At 44.4% G+C, this 17,676-nt stretch overlaps 1 protein-coding gene across 1 annotated transcript; it reads left to right on the top strand.

Annotated features, from left to right (window-relative positions):
- The first annotated feature begins 9,719 nt into the window (after window positions 1–9,719).
- On the top strand, window positions 9,720–16,122 carry LOC149287847 (protein kinase C theta type-like). Its single transcript, XM_089492440.1, has 8 exons — window positions 9,720–10,001; window positions 10,890–11,051; window positions 11,190–11,281; window positions 11,655–11,763; window positions 12,386–12,577; window positions 12,881–13,009; window positions 15,829–15,852; window positions 16,069–16,122. Exons 1-8 carry the CDS (start codon window positions 9,720–9,722, stop codon window positions 16,120–16,122), a joined length of 1,044 nt encoding a protein of 347 aa, XP_089348566.1.
- Window positions 16,123–17,676: the final 1,554 nt, after the last annotated feature.

The following is a 17,676-nucleotide window of genomic DNA, read 5'->3' as shown; positions in this document are numbered from 1 at the left end:
CCATCAGAGTATGTCTGCTGGCCCCTACGATTACACAACGGAGCAGCTCTCCGTCATTGTAACAGAAGCCTCCATCACTGGGGCCCCTGAAGAGGCCTGAGGGCCAGCATTCTCCATACCGACTATGCGCCCTGGCCTTCTAAAAGACATCTGTGTTTATGTACAGGGGGTCAGTTCCTATTGATTTTCCCCTGGAACAGGTTTTACCATATTTCCCAAACATTAGAGACTCTGAGGACTGTGGAGCGGTACAATTCTGGAGCCTCATTAGATGCCTTCAAAAGGGGTCTGGATATTTTTTTTTAGAAAGGCATGACATACAGGGCTATAAGTAGAGTAACATTAATATCCTTGATCCAAGGAGAAATCCGATTGCCTCTTGGAGTCAAGAAGGAATTTTTTTCCCCTGATGGCAGAATTCGAATTAGCTTAATTAGGGTTTTTTTTTTGCCTTCTTTTGGATCAAGAGTAGGAAAGTTAGGTAGAAGGGTTGAACTTGATGGTCTTATTTCAACCTTATGAACTATGTAACTATGGAGCGCTGATATTGATTTGGGATTGGTTGTGTACTTTGCCAACACAGATGATGTTTTGCAATTATTTATTGTACGTCATAACTTTTGCAACCAGAGAGTGACAAACCATTGTTTCAGTTAATCTGTTTAAATGTCCGACCCCCCACCACCATGTTGCACTAATATGCTGTTAAAACCAGTCTTTCCCCTGCCTTCCCTTCATTGTATTACACTATGTTGAAAATGCATTTATGTCTGTATTTAAAACCCTGCATGTCACTCTGAATAAACAGTTCTTGTACTTCGTCCTGCATTAAGCTTCGGCTAGTGATTTGTATGACTGGAGAGTCGGTGCTTTGGAGTGTGCCCCTATACAGTTCTTGTAAGAGCTGGGAAGCAGCGATTGAGGGATGTACCAAGTCGGGGTACAGGCAGTGGCGTCGGCAGGGGGGGGCCAGAGGGGGCCATGGCCTCCCCTAAATCATGCTGTGCCCCCCGGTGTGCCCCCCCAATTGAAACGCCGTCTTTTTTTTTTTTTTTTAATAGATCCGGAGGAGAGAGAGAGAGGCGCCGAGCGGTCGCTGAGGAATAAGTTCTCAGCGACCGTTCGGCGCCTCTCACTCTTTTCCGCGACCGCGAGGCCTCTGCCTTGGTAGCAGTGCCGGCATTTCAAGCCGAGCGCCGGTATATGATGTCATATCCGGCGCTCAGCAATGAAGCCGCGCACACTGCGGCAGAACCAGGAAGACAGAGACCTCGCGATCCCGCCGCTGGACTTCTACAAGCCCAAGGTAAGTGAACTTCAAAGGGGGGGGAGGAGGGTAGAAAGTTAGGAGGGGGTTAGAGAGTGAAAAGAGGTAGATAGGAAGTGAGAAGAGGTAGATAGGGATACATTGGGAGGGAGAGAGGGGGTAGATAGGATAGATTGGGAGGGAGAGGGGGTAGTTAGGATAGATTGGGAGGGAGAGGGGGTAGTTAGGATAGATTGGGAGGGAGAGGGGGTAGTTATGATAGATTGGGAGGGAGAGGGGGTAGTTAGGATAGTTTGGGAGGGAGAGGGAGATATTAACATATATTGGCAGCAGGGGCTAATATTAATATTAATTGGCAGCAGGGTCTAGTATTTATATTCATATTGGCAGCAGGGTCTAGTATTTATATATATATCGGCAGCAGGGGCTAATATTAATATATATTGGCTGCAGGGGCTAAGTTTATATATATATTGGCTGCAGGGACTAATAATATATATTGGTAGTAGGGGCTAATATTAATATATACTGGTAGCAGGGTCAAATATTAATATATATCGGCAGCAGGGTATAATTGTTATGTATATCGGCAGCAGGGTATAATATAAGTATATATCCGCAGCAGGGGCTAATATCAATATATATCCGCAGCAGGGGTTAATATTAATATATATCAGAAGCAGGGTGTAATATTTCTATATATTGTCATCAGCAGGGGCTAATATTAAAGAATGAGAAATAACTGCCTAACGTGTGTGTGTATATATGTGTATATATATATATATATATATATATAGTGTATATGTACCGTTTTATAATTGGCCCCCAACTTTGGTTCCTGGCCCCCCATGTGCCCCCCCTAAATATGAAAGCTGGAGACGCCACTGGGTACAGGGCATCCCGTCACATTGGTGGCAAGCGGCGGGACATTTCCTTTCTACCGTGATTGACTGACAGGACGGCAGACTTTGGTCGCCTAGACTCAGGGCCGGTGCAACGATTTTTTCCACCCTAGGCAAAACATAATTTTGCCACCCCCTGGCTCCACCCCCACAAGCCCCTCCCATTTTATCACACACACTTATACCCCACCTCTTTTAATGCTTGTTATGCTGGGCCGCCCCCAACCAAGCCTCAGCAGACAGCAGCTCAGCAACATCTATGCGCAGGGCAGGGGTGTAATAACAATAGGCCAATGCCACTAGTTTGCCCTGAGAAGGAGCAAACTGACCTGGAGATGCGGCGAAGTATGATGTTTACCATAAATGCCAAAGGCCGCAATTTTCCCACAAACAGCTAAAGAAGTCCTACGTGTAGTAACTGTAACTGGAGTTTATATAATGTTTAGCCCTTGATTTCGAGATATATACACATACAAAACCATTCTATAAAATCCAGTTACAGTTACCACATGTATTTGCTGTGAAGGATACATGTTCTGCCCTATCGGATTGTGTCTCTATGAGCCCAGGCTGTGCATTTTATGAAAATAACATCAATTTTGCATAGGTGTCACATTATTCTGCCTCACTGCCGGGACTGGAAACCTGTGGACACCGAGGAATACAGAAAACTTAAATGAAGCTGCATTCGCCATGCACAGGGAGGCGATAAATCTCTACTGCCCACAGAAACCTGTGAGTGATGTTCGCGGAACCGCAAAAGGTTTAAATGTAACCGAAAGTGGTATATCTGACGTCGCGTGCCGCGACGCTCTCATAAGGTCCTCCTAACCGGCTGACTCGCTCCCACTCCTTCCCATAGTGACTGCGAGCCGCGGCCGCGCTTCTAATGAATGACCGCGGCCGGGGCCGGACTGGGAATGAAAAGCAGTCCTGGAAACATTTGAAGACCAGCACCATATTTTAGTTTATCTCGCGGTGAAGCTCATGTACCCACACGCACCCCTAATGCATACCCGAGTCACACTATTTGCCATACAAATAACTATAAACCATTGTTTTTATCACACTATTTGTATTAAAATGCCAGAAAGCAAAAGTGTTAAAAGGCCCTAATAAATTAAATTTGAAAAGTTCCATTTTATTCAGTGATCACATTATTCTTCACGATATTCTTGTAAGAAACTTTTATTTCTTTATTAATTCATTTAAACTATTTTTTAATATTTAATAAAAGCTATGATTGAGAAATTTTTTTTCTTGTTTTTATTTACTTTTATTTGCCAGCCAGCCTGCCCCTCCCCCAGTTATGCACATCTGCCCCAGGCTTGCCACTCTGCCCCCCAAAATGCCTTATACACCCTATATGCCACTATGCCTCCATAATATGCCTTATACACTCCTATATGCCACTCTGCCCCATGATATGCCTTAACCCCCTATATGCCACTCTGCATCCAGAAATGCCTTATACCCCCTATATGCCACTCTGCTTCCAGAAATGCCTTATACCCCTATATGCCACTCTGGCACATCATGGGACAGAGTGGCATGTAGGGGGATATAAGGCATTTCTAGAGGCAGAGTGGCACAAAGGGGGTTAAAAGGCATTTCTGGAGGCACAGTGGCATAAAGGGGGTTAAAAGGCATATTATGGGGCCCCTCTGCGGGCGCCTACTTTGCCTATAGGTGGCGCCGGCCCTGCCTAGACAGGGACACGGACGTGGCCTCAGAATACCAGGGGCTGCTGCGGGTCATCCCCTCCTGCTCTGCCTCCGGAACAATATCAGGAACTGAGGCAACAGATTCAAGGGTCACTATGGGAGGTGGCCCTCCAGGAGGCTATTAACCCCTTAATGACAAAGCCCGTACATGTACAGGCTCAAAATGCATTGTTTTCAATGGGTTTAGGGACCGCCCATTGTCCTTAAGGGGTTATATGCCGAGGTCAGTGTATTCCAAGCTCCAGACAAAGGATTAGGGACCAGCGGGACCGATGGATGACATTCCTGGGATAGCAACCCCAGGAGCAATGGGTATCCGAATTGGACAAGCTGGTACAACAGGAGGTAGAGCTGGACAGCCGATATCGGGCTCTGCAGCGGCATGCACAGCAAGCATATTTGGGGAATGTGACAGAATGGTCTCCAGAGGGAGAGGATTTTGATGGCCCTGGATTGTTGTGGGAGAGTCTCACTGATTTCTTTGAATTCCGCAGTGAAGGGGACTCTGATCTGGAGGACATTGGAGAATACAGAGGCTATGCTTGGTCTCGAAGAAGACCTGATCTGGACTATGTGGTCATAAAAGGGCGGCAGCTGGAAAGGGCATACCGACAGCTGCTAGACAGTGTTTGGCGGACTGCCCCAGAGCCTGGGTATTACAGCACCAGCAGAAGAGCTGGCATCGGGGCAGAGTACCGCTGGCCTCTGCTCACCTCTCTCTGTGGCCCCAGAGACTGTGGTAGTGGATGGGACTGCGGTCTCCACTAGCACAGTACCAGTGCCAGCAGAAGCACTTGCCTCTGCCCTCACCAGAGGATTGTACAAGACAAGCACTGGGGGAACATGTAACTCACACAGGTGGGTGAGACTGTGGTTATATCCGCATAAAATACATTTAAAACACTTGCTTGCCTAAATGAGGGCTCAACAAATCCCGGGTGCCCTCTGTAAAAGATGACAGGCACCTTAGCACACTCAGCACTCTTCGGATCTAAACTTGGAGCATTAGCCGCAAGTGCTAAACTCCTCTGTACTATGCACTGGATACAAAGTTATACCGTGCAGCTATGACGAAATACTTCAGAAATCAATGTACCGCAGCTACTGTTTTCTATATGTTATGCGTCAATCTGTATTTAAAGAGATTAATGTTATATTTGACGTCAGATATACCACTTTTGGTTACATTTAAACCATTTGCGGTTCCGTGAACATCACTCACAGGTTTCTGTGGGCAGTAGAGATTTATCGCCTCCCTGTGCATGGCGAATGCAGCTTCATTTAAGTTTTCTGTATTCATCGGTGTCCACAGGTTTCCAGTCCCGGCAACGAGGCAGAATAATGTGACACCTATGCAAAATTGATGTTATTTTCATAAAATGCACAGCCTGGGCTCATAGGGACACAATCCGATAGGGCAGAACATGTATCCTTCACAGCAAATACATGTGGTAACTGTAACTGGATTTTATAGAATGGTTTTGTATGTGTATATATCTCGAAATCAAGGGCTAAACATTATATAAACTCCAGTTACAGTTACTACACGTAGGACTTCTTTAGCTGTTTGTGGGAAAATTGCGGCCTTTGGCATTTATGGTAAACATCATACTTCGCCGCATCTCCAGGTCAGTTTGCTCCTTCTCAGGGCAAACTAGTGGCATTGGCCCTACAGAGATCACTGCCTATCCTACTCCACTCCAACATAAGGATGTCTGGAGATAGCCCTCCTTGTGCCCTCAGCATGCATGGATCTTCCCGGAAGTGAGGGAGCCTTCACAGGGAAGGTCCCAGGTTCTTAACAACATCCATCCTCTCTTATATCCATCAGTTAGTGAAATCTCATAAGCACAGTGTCCATAGCGCATCATTAAGTCTCCCACCAGAGACCCCTGTAAATGCCCACCATGAGCAATGTGGGGGGACTCGATGAGATTTCTCCAGAGTCCCCTCACCCATTTTATTATGAAGTATACAGGCCGGCTCAGCCCTTCTGCTATGTAAATATGTTAGCGTTGGACCATGATAATGAATAGCAGAGTGAGAATGTTCAAACCAAGCCTCTCCTACAAATGCTCCTTACCGTCTTCACACCCCTGGATAAATTCCCCAACAAGGATTTGTTCCCTTCTATTATCAGTGTAACCCATTTACCAATTCCTCTTTTGCCCCCTCACCCCACCTTTTGGGACTCATTAAAACAATTTAACAACAAAACAAAACGAAAATGACCTCGAATAGGTTTCTTCAAAAGCTCCAATAACTGAAAATGAGTTTGAGGATTCAGTTTCAATTCCATACAGAAAGCTATATCCATGCATTTGAACTTAATTGGTTTAACTGGAAAGCTACAGGAATATACTTTCTTATGATCATATGATTCATATTATCCTTGAGTACTTCTCTCCAACCTAGTGCTGTAACACAAACCAGTATTGTTCCTCTGTCAGCTTTTCTAAAGGTCCTACTCCATGACTATGTGTAAGAACACATGTGAAAATTGCTATATCTAAGTTAATTGCTTCACACTTATCAAAAGGGGGACACTGGCATTAGCTATTCCCACTTGAGGCATCTGGGGGCAGAGTGGCATATCAGGGGAGCAAAGGGAAATCTCTGTAAGTCAGGTGCATTATAAATTAAGGGGGGACCTTAAATGGCTATTGGTTTTTCCAAATTTCTGTTTGTATATAACATATGCTGACTAACTGCATAATAGATAACAAAAATGTAAAAATACTCGTATTCCTGTGTATTAGGTAAAATACCGTTTTACCGTTCCACTACGGTGTATTTTTTCTTTACCCATAACTGCCCCTAAATTAACCCTAAACACCCCATTAACCATACCTGCCCCTAAATTAACCCTAAACACCCCATTATCCATACCTGCCCCTAAATTAACCCTAAACACCCCACTAACCATAGCTGCCCCTAAATTAACCCTTAGCAGCCCATCAACCATAATTGCCCCTCAATGGGGTGTTTAGGGTTAATTTAGTTGCAGTTATGGTTAATGGGGTGTTAAGAGTTAATTTAGGGGCAGCTATGGTTAATGGGGTGTTTAGGGTTAATTTAGTGCTGAGGACCGAGGGTTAATTTAATTAATTTAATAACGTTAATTTAAGGGGCAGTTAGAGGTAAAGGTGGGCAAACTAAGGGGAATCTAAATCCTGGGGGGCAGTGAAGATTATTAATGTATTTATTTATAAAAGTATGGTGTCAGTGGTATTCTCTGAATGATTCGAACCTCTGTAAGATACGATTCTCTGAACGATTCTCTGCCTTCAGTGACATCACCAGAGTAGGTAGGCAGGAGGGTTCATGAACTCTAATGAAAGGGGCGGGGCCAGTCATCAGTGTGACTGCAGGGAGGGACTGGGAAACAGTAACTCCTGTGAGGCACACTGCGTGATCCAAAGATTCGGATCATGAATCGGATCATTTCAACGAACGACTCGAAATGATCCGATTCACTTTACTGATCCAAACTTCCCATCACTTAGCCAAACTAACCCTTAAGAAGGGACCAAAGTGTCCTGAATGCCTGAGTTTATTGTCCTCTCACTTAACCACTAAAATTATTGTTTTGGCTTCACTTTTGTGACTTCTTTCTCAGTCTTCATGTCAGATACTGGCCCTAACCACTCACAGACCACTTTAACCATGACCTACCTATTTCTAGTGATCCACTGCCACCAACTGTCTCCTGGCTCCGAAGAATAACCAGCTGATAAAACTGCTTTAAAAGTATTTAAACCTAGTAGTTCTGTAACAGTAGGAACGTACTTCAAAGTGTATTATCCATATACTGCGACAAAAACCCTACATAAAATTGGGTGAGCTGTATTTAAAGAGATCAATGTTATATTTGACGTCAGGTATACCACTTTCAGTTACGTTTAAACCTTTTGCGGTTCTATGAACATCACTGACAGGTTTCTGTGGGCAGTAGAGATTTATCGCCTCCCTGTGCACGGGGAATGCAGGGTCATTTAAAGTTTCCGTATTCCTCGGTGTCCACAGGTTTCCAGTCCCGGCAATGAGGCAGAATAATGTGACACCTATGCAAAATTGATGTTATTTTCATAAAACGCGCAGCCTGGGCTCATAGGGACACAATCCGATAGGGCAGAACATGTATCCTTCACAGCAAATAGCTGAAGAGATGGTCGGAAAGGATAACAGCATATGGGGGATTCTACAGAATTTCCCCAACTATGTATAATGGGGGGGGGGGATGTGTCAGCACAAAAATTAGAAGTTACCTCCCAACTATCATATGCATTTAACTGTATGTGATGGCTGCAATGTTTATTGAAACCGTTCTATGAAGATAGGGATCGGTGCTATGAATCAAGCCTCCTGCTGCTTTGAGTTTTGTTTTCGATTCGACAGGACCTTGTTGGGCATGTTCCACATGTGGTAACTGTAACGGGATTTTATAGCACGGTTTTGTATGTATATACCTCGAAAGCAAGGGATAAACATTCTATAAACTCCAGTTACAGTTACTACATGTAGGACTTCCCTCTAGGACTTTGGACATATTGAATGCATTGTCCATAATGATTTTGCAATAAATAATTTTTATTTACAAATGTTTTGGTGACAAACTTGCTTTGAGGATGACAAACACTGCCTGTAGAAACCAGGTGATCTCGGCCCTACAGAGATCACTGCCTATCCTACTCCACTCCAACATAAGGATGTCTGGAGATAGCCCTCCTTGTGCCCTCAGCATGCATGGATCTTCCCGGAAATGAGGGAGCCTTCACAGGGAAGGTCCCAGGTACTTCACAACATCCATCCTCTCTTATATCCATCAGTTAGTGAAATCTCATAAGCACAGTGTCCATAGCGCATCATTAAGTCTCCCACCAGAGACCCCTGTAAATGCCCACCATGAGCAATGTGGGGGGCCTCGATGAGATTTCTCCAGAGTTCCCTCACCCATTTTATTATGAAGTATACAGGCCGGCTCAGCCCTTCTGCTATGTAAATATGTTAGCGTTGGACCATCATAAAGAATAGCGGTGTGAGAATGTTCATACCAAGCCTCTCCTACAAATGCTCCTTACCGTCTTCACACCCCTGGATAAATGCCCCAACAAGGATTTGTTCCCTTTTCTTATCTGTGTAACTAATTTACCAATTCCTCTTTTGCCCCCTCACCCCACCTTATGGGACTCTAAAGGTAAATACACACACATATACACACAACTATATATATATATATATATATATATATATATATATATATATATATATATATATTTAAATAGTGAAAAATAGATTATTTAACTAAAGTTCAAAGGGTGCACAGAAAATAGTTATTTTTTGCAACATACTTTATAAGAGATGGCTATATGAAAAGTGTTATAATTACCCATTAGCCTAACTTACCTGCCTTTAAAAATTATATACATACAGTTAGAGACACATGAACCTCTCTACATCATCATTAATATATATATTTTTAAAAAACCACACACAAAACTCCATAATATTTAATAGTTAAAAAGACAAAGCATGGTTTGTACGTGTTAATAACAAAGCAGTTTATCTTACATTTGTTTTGGTATCATTTTTTTAATTAGGGATTTACTAACATACATGTTTGTAAGATGTACAAAAAAAACAACTGAGAAAAAAAAAACAAACAAAGATGGCCGCCATCGCCGCATGCCAGTTTACTGGTCATTTGCGATGACATCATCAACACAAACCTATATATATAGGGCGCCGCCTGGCATATCCTTGTGCTTTTCCGAGCACTGTACGTGGCAGCTGAGTTTTTCGAGGCTTTGCACGTATACCCAAGGAATGGCTTTTGTTGCTATTTGGAAGACCAAGAGAAGAGTTGAGGAGAAGAGCCAAGCTTCACCTGAGCAGAGAGACCTTCAAGCAAGATCAAAGAAGAAGACCGGAGACGGGAACCCCAAGAAGAGGAAGAGGGAAGCGGACGGCGACGACAGCAGCAGCCCCCGAAGAGATGCAGAAAAGAAGAGGAGGCCATCAAGCGCATCAACGGATGGACCGGCGAGGAGCCTCTCTGTACAGGACTTCGCATACCACCGCCAACTGGGGAGAGGAGGATTTGGCCGAGTAAGTCCATAAGCTTTTCTTCTATCCAGTTTAAATTCCATCCAGAAAGTTATATCCATGTATTTGAGCTTAATTGGTTGATCTGGAAAGCTACAGGAAGATAGTTTGTATGATAATCATTACATGGGAGGGAGCAGACTGAGGAGCTAACAGACATTTCCGTGGCAGTTAGGCAGCAGGCAAGGCAGCCATTGGCTGATGGAGCTTTCAATCACTACTGTATTGGGCATGTAACAATGTATCTTTGATGCTAAATAGAACACAGAAGGAAATCCATATTTACAAATACCACATCAACCAGCCCTCAGAGTGCAACCCTTTCAGTGACAACCTTGTGAGTTTCCCATAGTTGGCAACATAATCCTGGAAAACCAGACATGTTAGCTACAATTTACTGTTCAAGGAAATCCCAGGATATCTAAAATATATTAGACTACATTAGAACATTCAGAAAGAGTGGGGATTGGATGAAAACATTTACTTTTTAAATAATAATTCAAATATCTATTATACTGGTTTTTTTGTTTTGTTTTCAAATAGAAAATGAGTAACAGTCTCACTGTAAGAAATACACTGCCCGTACTTCAGCTCATTGGCCATTTGTGCAGCCTAATCCAGATGCCAATTGGTCACTTCACATTAAATATGGCTATTTTTAACTAGGCTATGAAGCCTAGTGCTTAAAAGCGCTATGACCGGGTCATTTATTGTATATGTGCCACCAGTGCCAAGTTGCAGTAATGAGTAGCCAAATAACTGGGCACCCTGAGAACTGGGCCATTCCCTGGCCCAGGTCAGCCGTTTTATTAATGCTAAGCTTTAAGCAAATGCAATTACTGATCATCATGTACTTGACCTAACCGTATCTCCCATCTGTGTTTCATTCAGGTCATGCTGGCTTCCTGGAGGAACGCTGGACTGCTGGTGGCTGTAAAAGTCATCAGGAAAAGAGCGGCGAGTACCAGCAGCATCCTGCGAGAAAGAAGAATACTGGAGCTCGCAGGAGAGAGCGCCTTTTTGTGCCGTGGCTTTGCCGCTTTCCAGTCACCAGTAGGAGATTTCATTTGAAAGCCTTGTCCACTTGAATATATGGCTGGCATTATGCTCCTTCTCCAGATCTAACCGGGCATCTATATCTAGAATGCTTCAACATATGGTCATGTGCTTTTTTTGTGTCTTTTTCATCAGGACCACGCATTCCTCGTGATGGAGTACCTCAGCGCAGGGAGCCTGGACAGGTATCTCCAGAAAGCCGGCCGGTTGCAGCCCCAATCAGCGCAGTAAGTTATGACGTGAAAGAGAAGGGGTCTGAGAGAAGGGGAACTGTGACTGGGCAGAGGTAAGGGTCAGGGGTGGATACCTATTAGTGGACACAGTTTCATAATGTATATCACTATGCTCCATACAATGATCCATATGTCCGTAACTAGCCTGTTCATCTCTTTTTTTTTTTTTTTCTTCTACCAGGTTTTATTCGGCAGAGATCATCTGTGGCGTCCAATTTCTACACAGACGTGGAGTCATTCATCGGTTGTTTTTATAGTGACCTCTCATATCTGAACTCTCTTCTCTCTTCTGTTTCCCTGGTTTTGTTTTTGCACTTTTTAAAAAAATGTAATTTTAAAAATAAATAATGTTTATCTTTCGGATTAGGGACCTCAAGCCTGACAACGTGATGATGGACGGCGATGGACATTTGAAGATCGCGGACTTTGGCCTGGTTGCAGAGGACATCACCGGGGACACCACAACCAGAGGAGCAGCAGGGACACACACCCATATGGCCCCAGAGGTGAGAATTTCTATTTTTATATATTGTGCTTTCAAATTTTGCTGAATATTGGTAGAAGCAAAGGGAACACAAGGAAAAGGGAACACAATTTAACCCTCTGGATGCTAGGGTTAGTTAACAGGCATCTAAATTAGGATAAACTACTGCATCACAACATATTGGTAAAAATGTTTAAAACACCCCATTATTTCCCTATAAACACCAAATCAAATAGTAAAAGTAATAAATGAAACTATTTAAAAGCCCCTCCCCCTTAGTAGATGTATCCAATGTATGTTGCAGGAATTACATGTAGATTACACGTGCAGCCCATGAACCTCAGAGTATACCATATAGTGCAGGGAAGGACTATACCAGAAAGGGTTAAATTAGAAATGTATACTAAAGACCAACGTCCACCAAGAAATGGGTTTGTTTTTAAGTCCAACAGGCTTACTTTTTGAATTCTTGGTATAGTGCCACATAAAAATGCCACATTCGTTTCTTTTGTATTATTCTGTAGTTTAGGAGCTGATATAATCATGAGATCTATTTTGTTTCTAAAGAAGGTCAGAGAGAAGGTTATCTCAAATTATAACTTTTTTTCTTGCAGGTGTTTCTTAACAAGGCGTACGGCGCTACAGCGGACTGGTGGTCTTTTGGAGTCATCCTCTACAGCATGTTGGCGGGGCGCCTCCCATTCTCAGAATGGCTGCCCAAGAGGGATTACTTCTACCTCATCGTCACCGAGGAGTACTGGTACCCAAGCCAGCTAACAGAAGAGAGCAAGGACATCTTAACTAAGGTGAGTGGGACACACCGATGTCTACACCTGGGGACCGTTCTGTAAAGAGGGTAATCTGACTAGGTACGTGGCAACAATGTTAAAGGCCACAGAGTCACGTTAGGGGCATTCATTTAGTTAGAGTGGGATCAGGCTCCATATACTTTTTGACAGCAATTATCCCCTTCTGTCAACCATTCTCTTTGATGCGCCAGTCCTAATGGGAGTATAAGGTGTTCCAAAATGTTGGCAATGAGGGACAATGGGCCCAAGTGTCAGAAAAGAGTGGTATTCAGCAATTGCTTTTTTTTATTTTATTTATAGCTCTTGATGAAAGATCCAAGATGCCGACTTGGTGCCAGCGATGACATCAGATTGCATCCATTCTACAGCAGCCTAAACTGGGAGGACTTGGAGGCGCGTAAAATCTTGCCACCGTACCTTCCACTGTCGGTAAGTACACACACGTTTAGGGCTGCAACTAACGATTATTTTCATAATCGATTAGTTGGCCGATTATTTTTTCGATTAATCGATTAATCGGGTACAAAAAAAATATGCAAATTTTTCGTTTATTTTAAATAAAAACGTATAATTTACAATGGCATTTCACGATTCGCCTTCTTATTTTACTGACATAATAATTAAAGCTATATTTTAACAAGAACTCAAAAAATACCAAAAAAAGCTTTACTAGTAAATATTCATGTCAACTATTTTTGCCCAGTTATGCACATCTCACCCCCAGCTTGCCTCTCTGTCCCAGAAATGCATATCAGGAGGGGTATAAGGCATATCAGGGGACAGAGTGGCATATAGGAGGTATAAGGGGATACCTCCTATATGCCACTCTGTCCCCTGATATGCATTATACCCCTCCTGATATGCCTTATAGCCCCCTATATGCCACTGATATGCCACTTTGTCCCCTAATATGCCACTGTGCCCCCTGATATGCCTTATAGCCCCATATATGCCACAGTGCCCCGATATGCCACTGTGCCCTCCTGATATGCCTTATAGCCCCCTATATACCTTTACCCTTGATATGCCACCATGCCCCGATATGCCTTTTACCCCTATATGCCACTGAGATGCCACTGTGCCCCCTGATATGCCTTATAGTGCCTTCATGCCACTGTCCCCCCTGATACACCTTATAGCCCCTTTATGCCACTGTCCCCCCTGATACACCTTATAGCCCCTTTATGCCACTGTCCCCCCTGATATGCCTTATAGCCCCTTTATGCCACTGTCCCCCCTGATATGCCTTATAGCCCCTTTATGCCACTGTCCCCCCTGATACACCTTATAGCGCCTTCATGCCACTGTCCCCCCTGATACACCTTATAGCCCCTTTATGCCACTGTCCCCCCTGATATGCCTTATAGCCCCTTTATGCCACTGTGCCCCCTGATATGTCCTATGCCCCCCCCGATATAAGAAAAACTGACATCACTAAAATTGTTTTTTATATTTATATTTATTAAATATAGACAAAAAAAATACACAATACAATATAAATATATATAAATATATGGACAATAAATCAAATATTATAGACATAAAAAAAACCCACAAATGCACATAATTAATAGATCCCGCAAAAATTCTACCTGCCCCACCAGGGGTTAATATATCAACAGAAGAAACACAGGGCAAATGAGCATAAAAATAAAGATAATACTTACCCAGTGCTGCTTACTTGTCCTGTTTTTCTTCTGTTGATATATTAACCCCTGGTGGGGCAGGTGGAAGTGGCAGCGAGATGAAGTACCGGAGGTTGCGCACATCGCCCACTTAAATCCAAATCCCCTGCAGGCGCTGCAGCGGGACCTGGATCCTCTCCGGCAGCCGGTAGGGGTCTGTGTGATGCGCGCAGACAGCCGCTTCTCCCCTCCGCTTCCGTTGGGGCTTCCATGATGGAAGCCGCACCGGAAGGTCACATGACGCCGGGTTCAGTAATAGAAGCCCCGGCGGAAGTGGAGGGGAGAAGCGGAGGATGTCTGTGTGTTTTGCACAGACCCTCACCGGGTGGCAGAGAGGATCCAGGTCTCCTGCAGCTTTGCGGGGGGTCTGGATTCTACAGTTATAATCCGATCTCTGTTTGAGATCGGATTATAGAAGGACGGGAGTTTTTCAGAGCGTTTGCTCTGAAAAACATAATTTTATAAATCGATAAAAATCGATTCAACTAATCGATTATGAAAATCGTTGACAACGATTTTCATAATCGATTATTATCGATTTTATCGATTCGTTGTTGCAGCCCTACACATGTTATACTAAACCATCCGAGACTTTCTAGCAATAGTTCAAAAGTTTTGTAAGAACTGTTGACATGTTCTTTAAATCAGGGTATAATCTTTCTTCTTTCAACAGCTTTCAACAACTGAGGATCTCCATCAACAACTGAGGAACGACCTCTCATTCTTGGAGGCTAATTGCACCAGACCATCAGAGGACACCCATGCTGTGCCTGGACTGTCTTTTATCAATAGTAGTATAGTAGTAGTAGTTTAATCTTTTTTTTTTTTCTTCTTCAGAAATTAGTTACAGAAGATTGTTGCTGAAGTCACCAGATTGGGACACCACCTCCTTGCTGCATCACATCAAGCATTGAAGGCGCAACAAACGACAACAGAACCTACCATCCGAGCAGAGCATACCATCCTCCACCATCAACCATCGCAGCTGAGGACACCATCCTCCACCATCCAACCATCCCAGCCGAGCATACCATCCTCCACCATCCAACCATCCCAGCCGAGCATACCATCCTCCACCATCCAACCATCCCAGCCGAGCATACCATCCTCCACCATCCAACCATCGCAGCCGAGCATACCATCCTCCACCATCCAACCATCCCAGCCGAGCATACCATCCTCCACCATCCAACCATCCCAGCCGAGCATACCATCCTCCACCATCCAACCATCGCAGCCGAGCATACCATCCTCCGCCATCAACCATCCCAGCCGAGCATACCATCCTCCGCCAACAACCATCTCAGCAGAGCACACCATCCTCCGCCATATACCATCACAGCAGAGCATACCACCCTCTGCCACCTACCATCCCAGCAGGGCACATCACCCTCTGCCATCTACTATGCCAGCAGAGCACATCACCCTCTGCCATCTACCATCACAGCGCAGCTCATCCACCATCACACATGACATCATGCTTTTAAACTTTTAGAAATACCAAAATAGTTTCTATACTTGTAATGCATGACTCCTGAAACTGTCCTTTTTTGTTGTCCACAGGTGCGCAGCTGGTTTGCCCGCAACGTCAGTCGGACCACCTACACACATTCCGCAAGGGAGGGGCTCCGGGTAGCCGGAGCCAGAAAAATCGCAGATATGATCATCGCACTGATCATACAACAGAGTATGTCTGCTGGCCCCTACCATTAAACAACAGAGCAGCTCTCCGACCGCTTAACAGCGTTTACTGGATCTAGTCCTTTACATCAGTACTGCTTCTGTCTATATTATTTGTTCTAGGGCCCAGCCTGGCTGACGGAAAGAGATGGCATCCTTCTCAACACCAAGCTGTGAAATGCTGATCAAGTGGGCCCAACAAAGACCACTCATTCAGTAAATCCACTTCTACGGTAAGCTTTTAAACTTCTAGAAATAATAAAGCAGCTCCTGTACCTGCACTGCCTGACTCCTGAAACTGTCCTTCTTTGTTGTCCACAGGTGCCCAGCTGGACTGCCCGCAACGTCAGTCGGACCACCTACACACATTCCGCAAGGGAGGGGCTCCGGGTAGCCGGAGCCAGAAAAATCGCAGATATGATCATCGCACCATCAGAGTATGTCTGCTGGCCCCTACGATTACACAACGGAGCAGCTCTCCGTCATTGTAACAGAAGCCTCCATCACTGGGGCCCCTGAAGAGGCCTGAGGGCCAGCATTCTCCATACCGACTATGCGCCCTGGCCTTCTAAAAGACATCTGTGTTTATGTACAGGGGGTCAGTTCCTATTGATTTTCCCCTGGAACAGGTTTTACCATATTTCCCAAACATTAGAGACTCTGAGGACTGTGGAGCGGTACAATTCTGGAGCCTCATTAGATGCCTTCAAAAGGGGTCTGGATATTTTTTTTTAGAAAGGCATGACATACAGGGCTATAAGTAGAGTAACATTAATATCCTTGATCCAAGGAGAAATCCGATTGCCTCTTGGAGTCAAGAAGGAATTTTTTTCCCCTGATGGCAGAATTCGAATTAGCTTAATTAGGGTTTTTTTTTTGCCTTCTTTTGGATCAAGAGTAGGAAAGTTAGGTAGAAGGGTTGAACTTGATGGTCTTATTTCAACCTTATGAACTATGTAACTATGGAGCGCTGATATTGATTTGGGATTGGTTGTGTACTTTGCCAACACAGATGATGTTTTGCAATTATTTATTGTACGTCATAACTTTTGCAACCAGAGAGTGACAAACCATTGTTTCAGTTAATCTGTTTAAATGTCCGACCCCCCACCACCATGTTGCACTAATATGCTGTTAAAACCAGTCTTTCCCCTGCCTTCCCTTCATTGTATTACACTATGTTTAAAATGCATTTATGTCTGTATTTAAAACCCTGCATGTCACTCTGAATAAACAGTTCTTGTACTTCGTCCTGCATTAAGCTTCGGCTAGTGATTTGTGTGACTGGAGAGTCGGTGCTTTGGAGTGTGCCCCTATACAGTTCTTGTAAGAGCTGGGAAGCAGCGATTGAGGGATGTACCAAGTCGGGGTACAGGCAGTGGCGTCGGCAGGGGGGGGCCAGAGGGGGCCATGGCCTCCCCTAAATCATGCTGTGCCCCCCGGTGTGCCCCCCCAATTGAAACGCCGTCTTTTTTTTTTTTTTTTAATAGATCCGGAGGAGAGAGAGAGAGGCGCCGAGCGGTCGCTGAGGAATAAGTTCTCAGCGACCGTTCGGCGCCTCTCACTCTTTTCCGCGACCGCGAGGCCTCTGCCTTGGTCGCAGTGCCGGCATTTCAAGCCGAGCGCCGGTATATGATGTCATATCCGGCGCTCAGCAATGAAGCCGCGCACACTGCGGCAGAACCAGGAAGACAGAGACCTCGCGATCCCGCCGCTGGACTTCTACAAGCC

This window comes from Sceloporus occidentalis, unplaced genomic scaffold (assembly GCF_023333645.1).
Source record: "Sceloporus occidentalis isolate IW3139 unplaced genomic scaffold, rSceOcc1.0.p SCAF_56, whole genome shotgun sequence".
Taxonomy (NCBI): Eukaryota; Metazoa; Chordata; class Lepidosauria; order Squamata; family Phrynosomatidae; genus Sceloporus; species Sceloporus occidentalis.
The sequence above is the reverse complement of the archived record's forward strand: the minus strand, read 5'-3'. Positions and strand labels throughout refer to the sequence as shown.

Bases quoted from the DNA above. Each gene is read 5' to 3' on its own strand.
- LOC149287847 (XM_089492440.1), top strand. From the start codon at position 9,720: ATGGCTTTTGTTGCTATTTGGAAGACCAAGAGAAGAGTTGAGGAGAAG. The intron at 11,052-11,189 runs GTAGGAGATTTC...CTTTTTCATCAG, and splicing joins TTGCCGCTTTCCAGTCACCA to GACCACGCATTCCTCGTGAT. The intron at 13,010-15,828 runs GTAAGTACACAC...TGTTGTCCACAG, and splicing joins CACCGTACCTTCCACTGTCG to GTGCGCAGCTGGTTTGCCCG.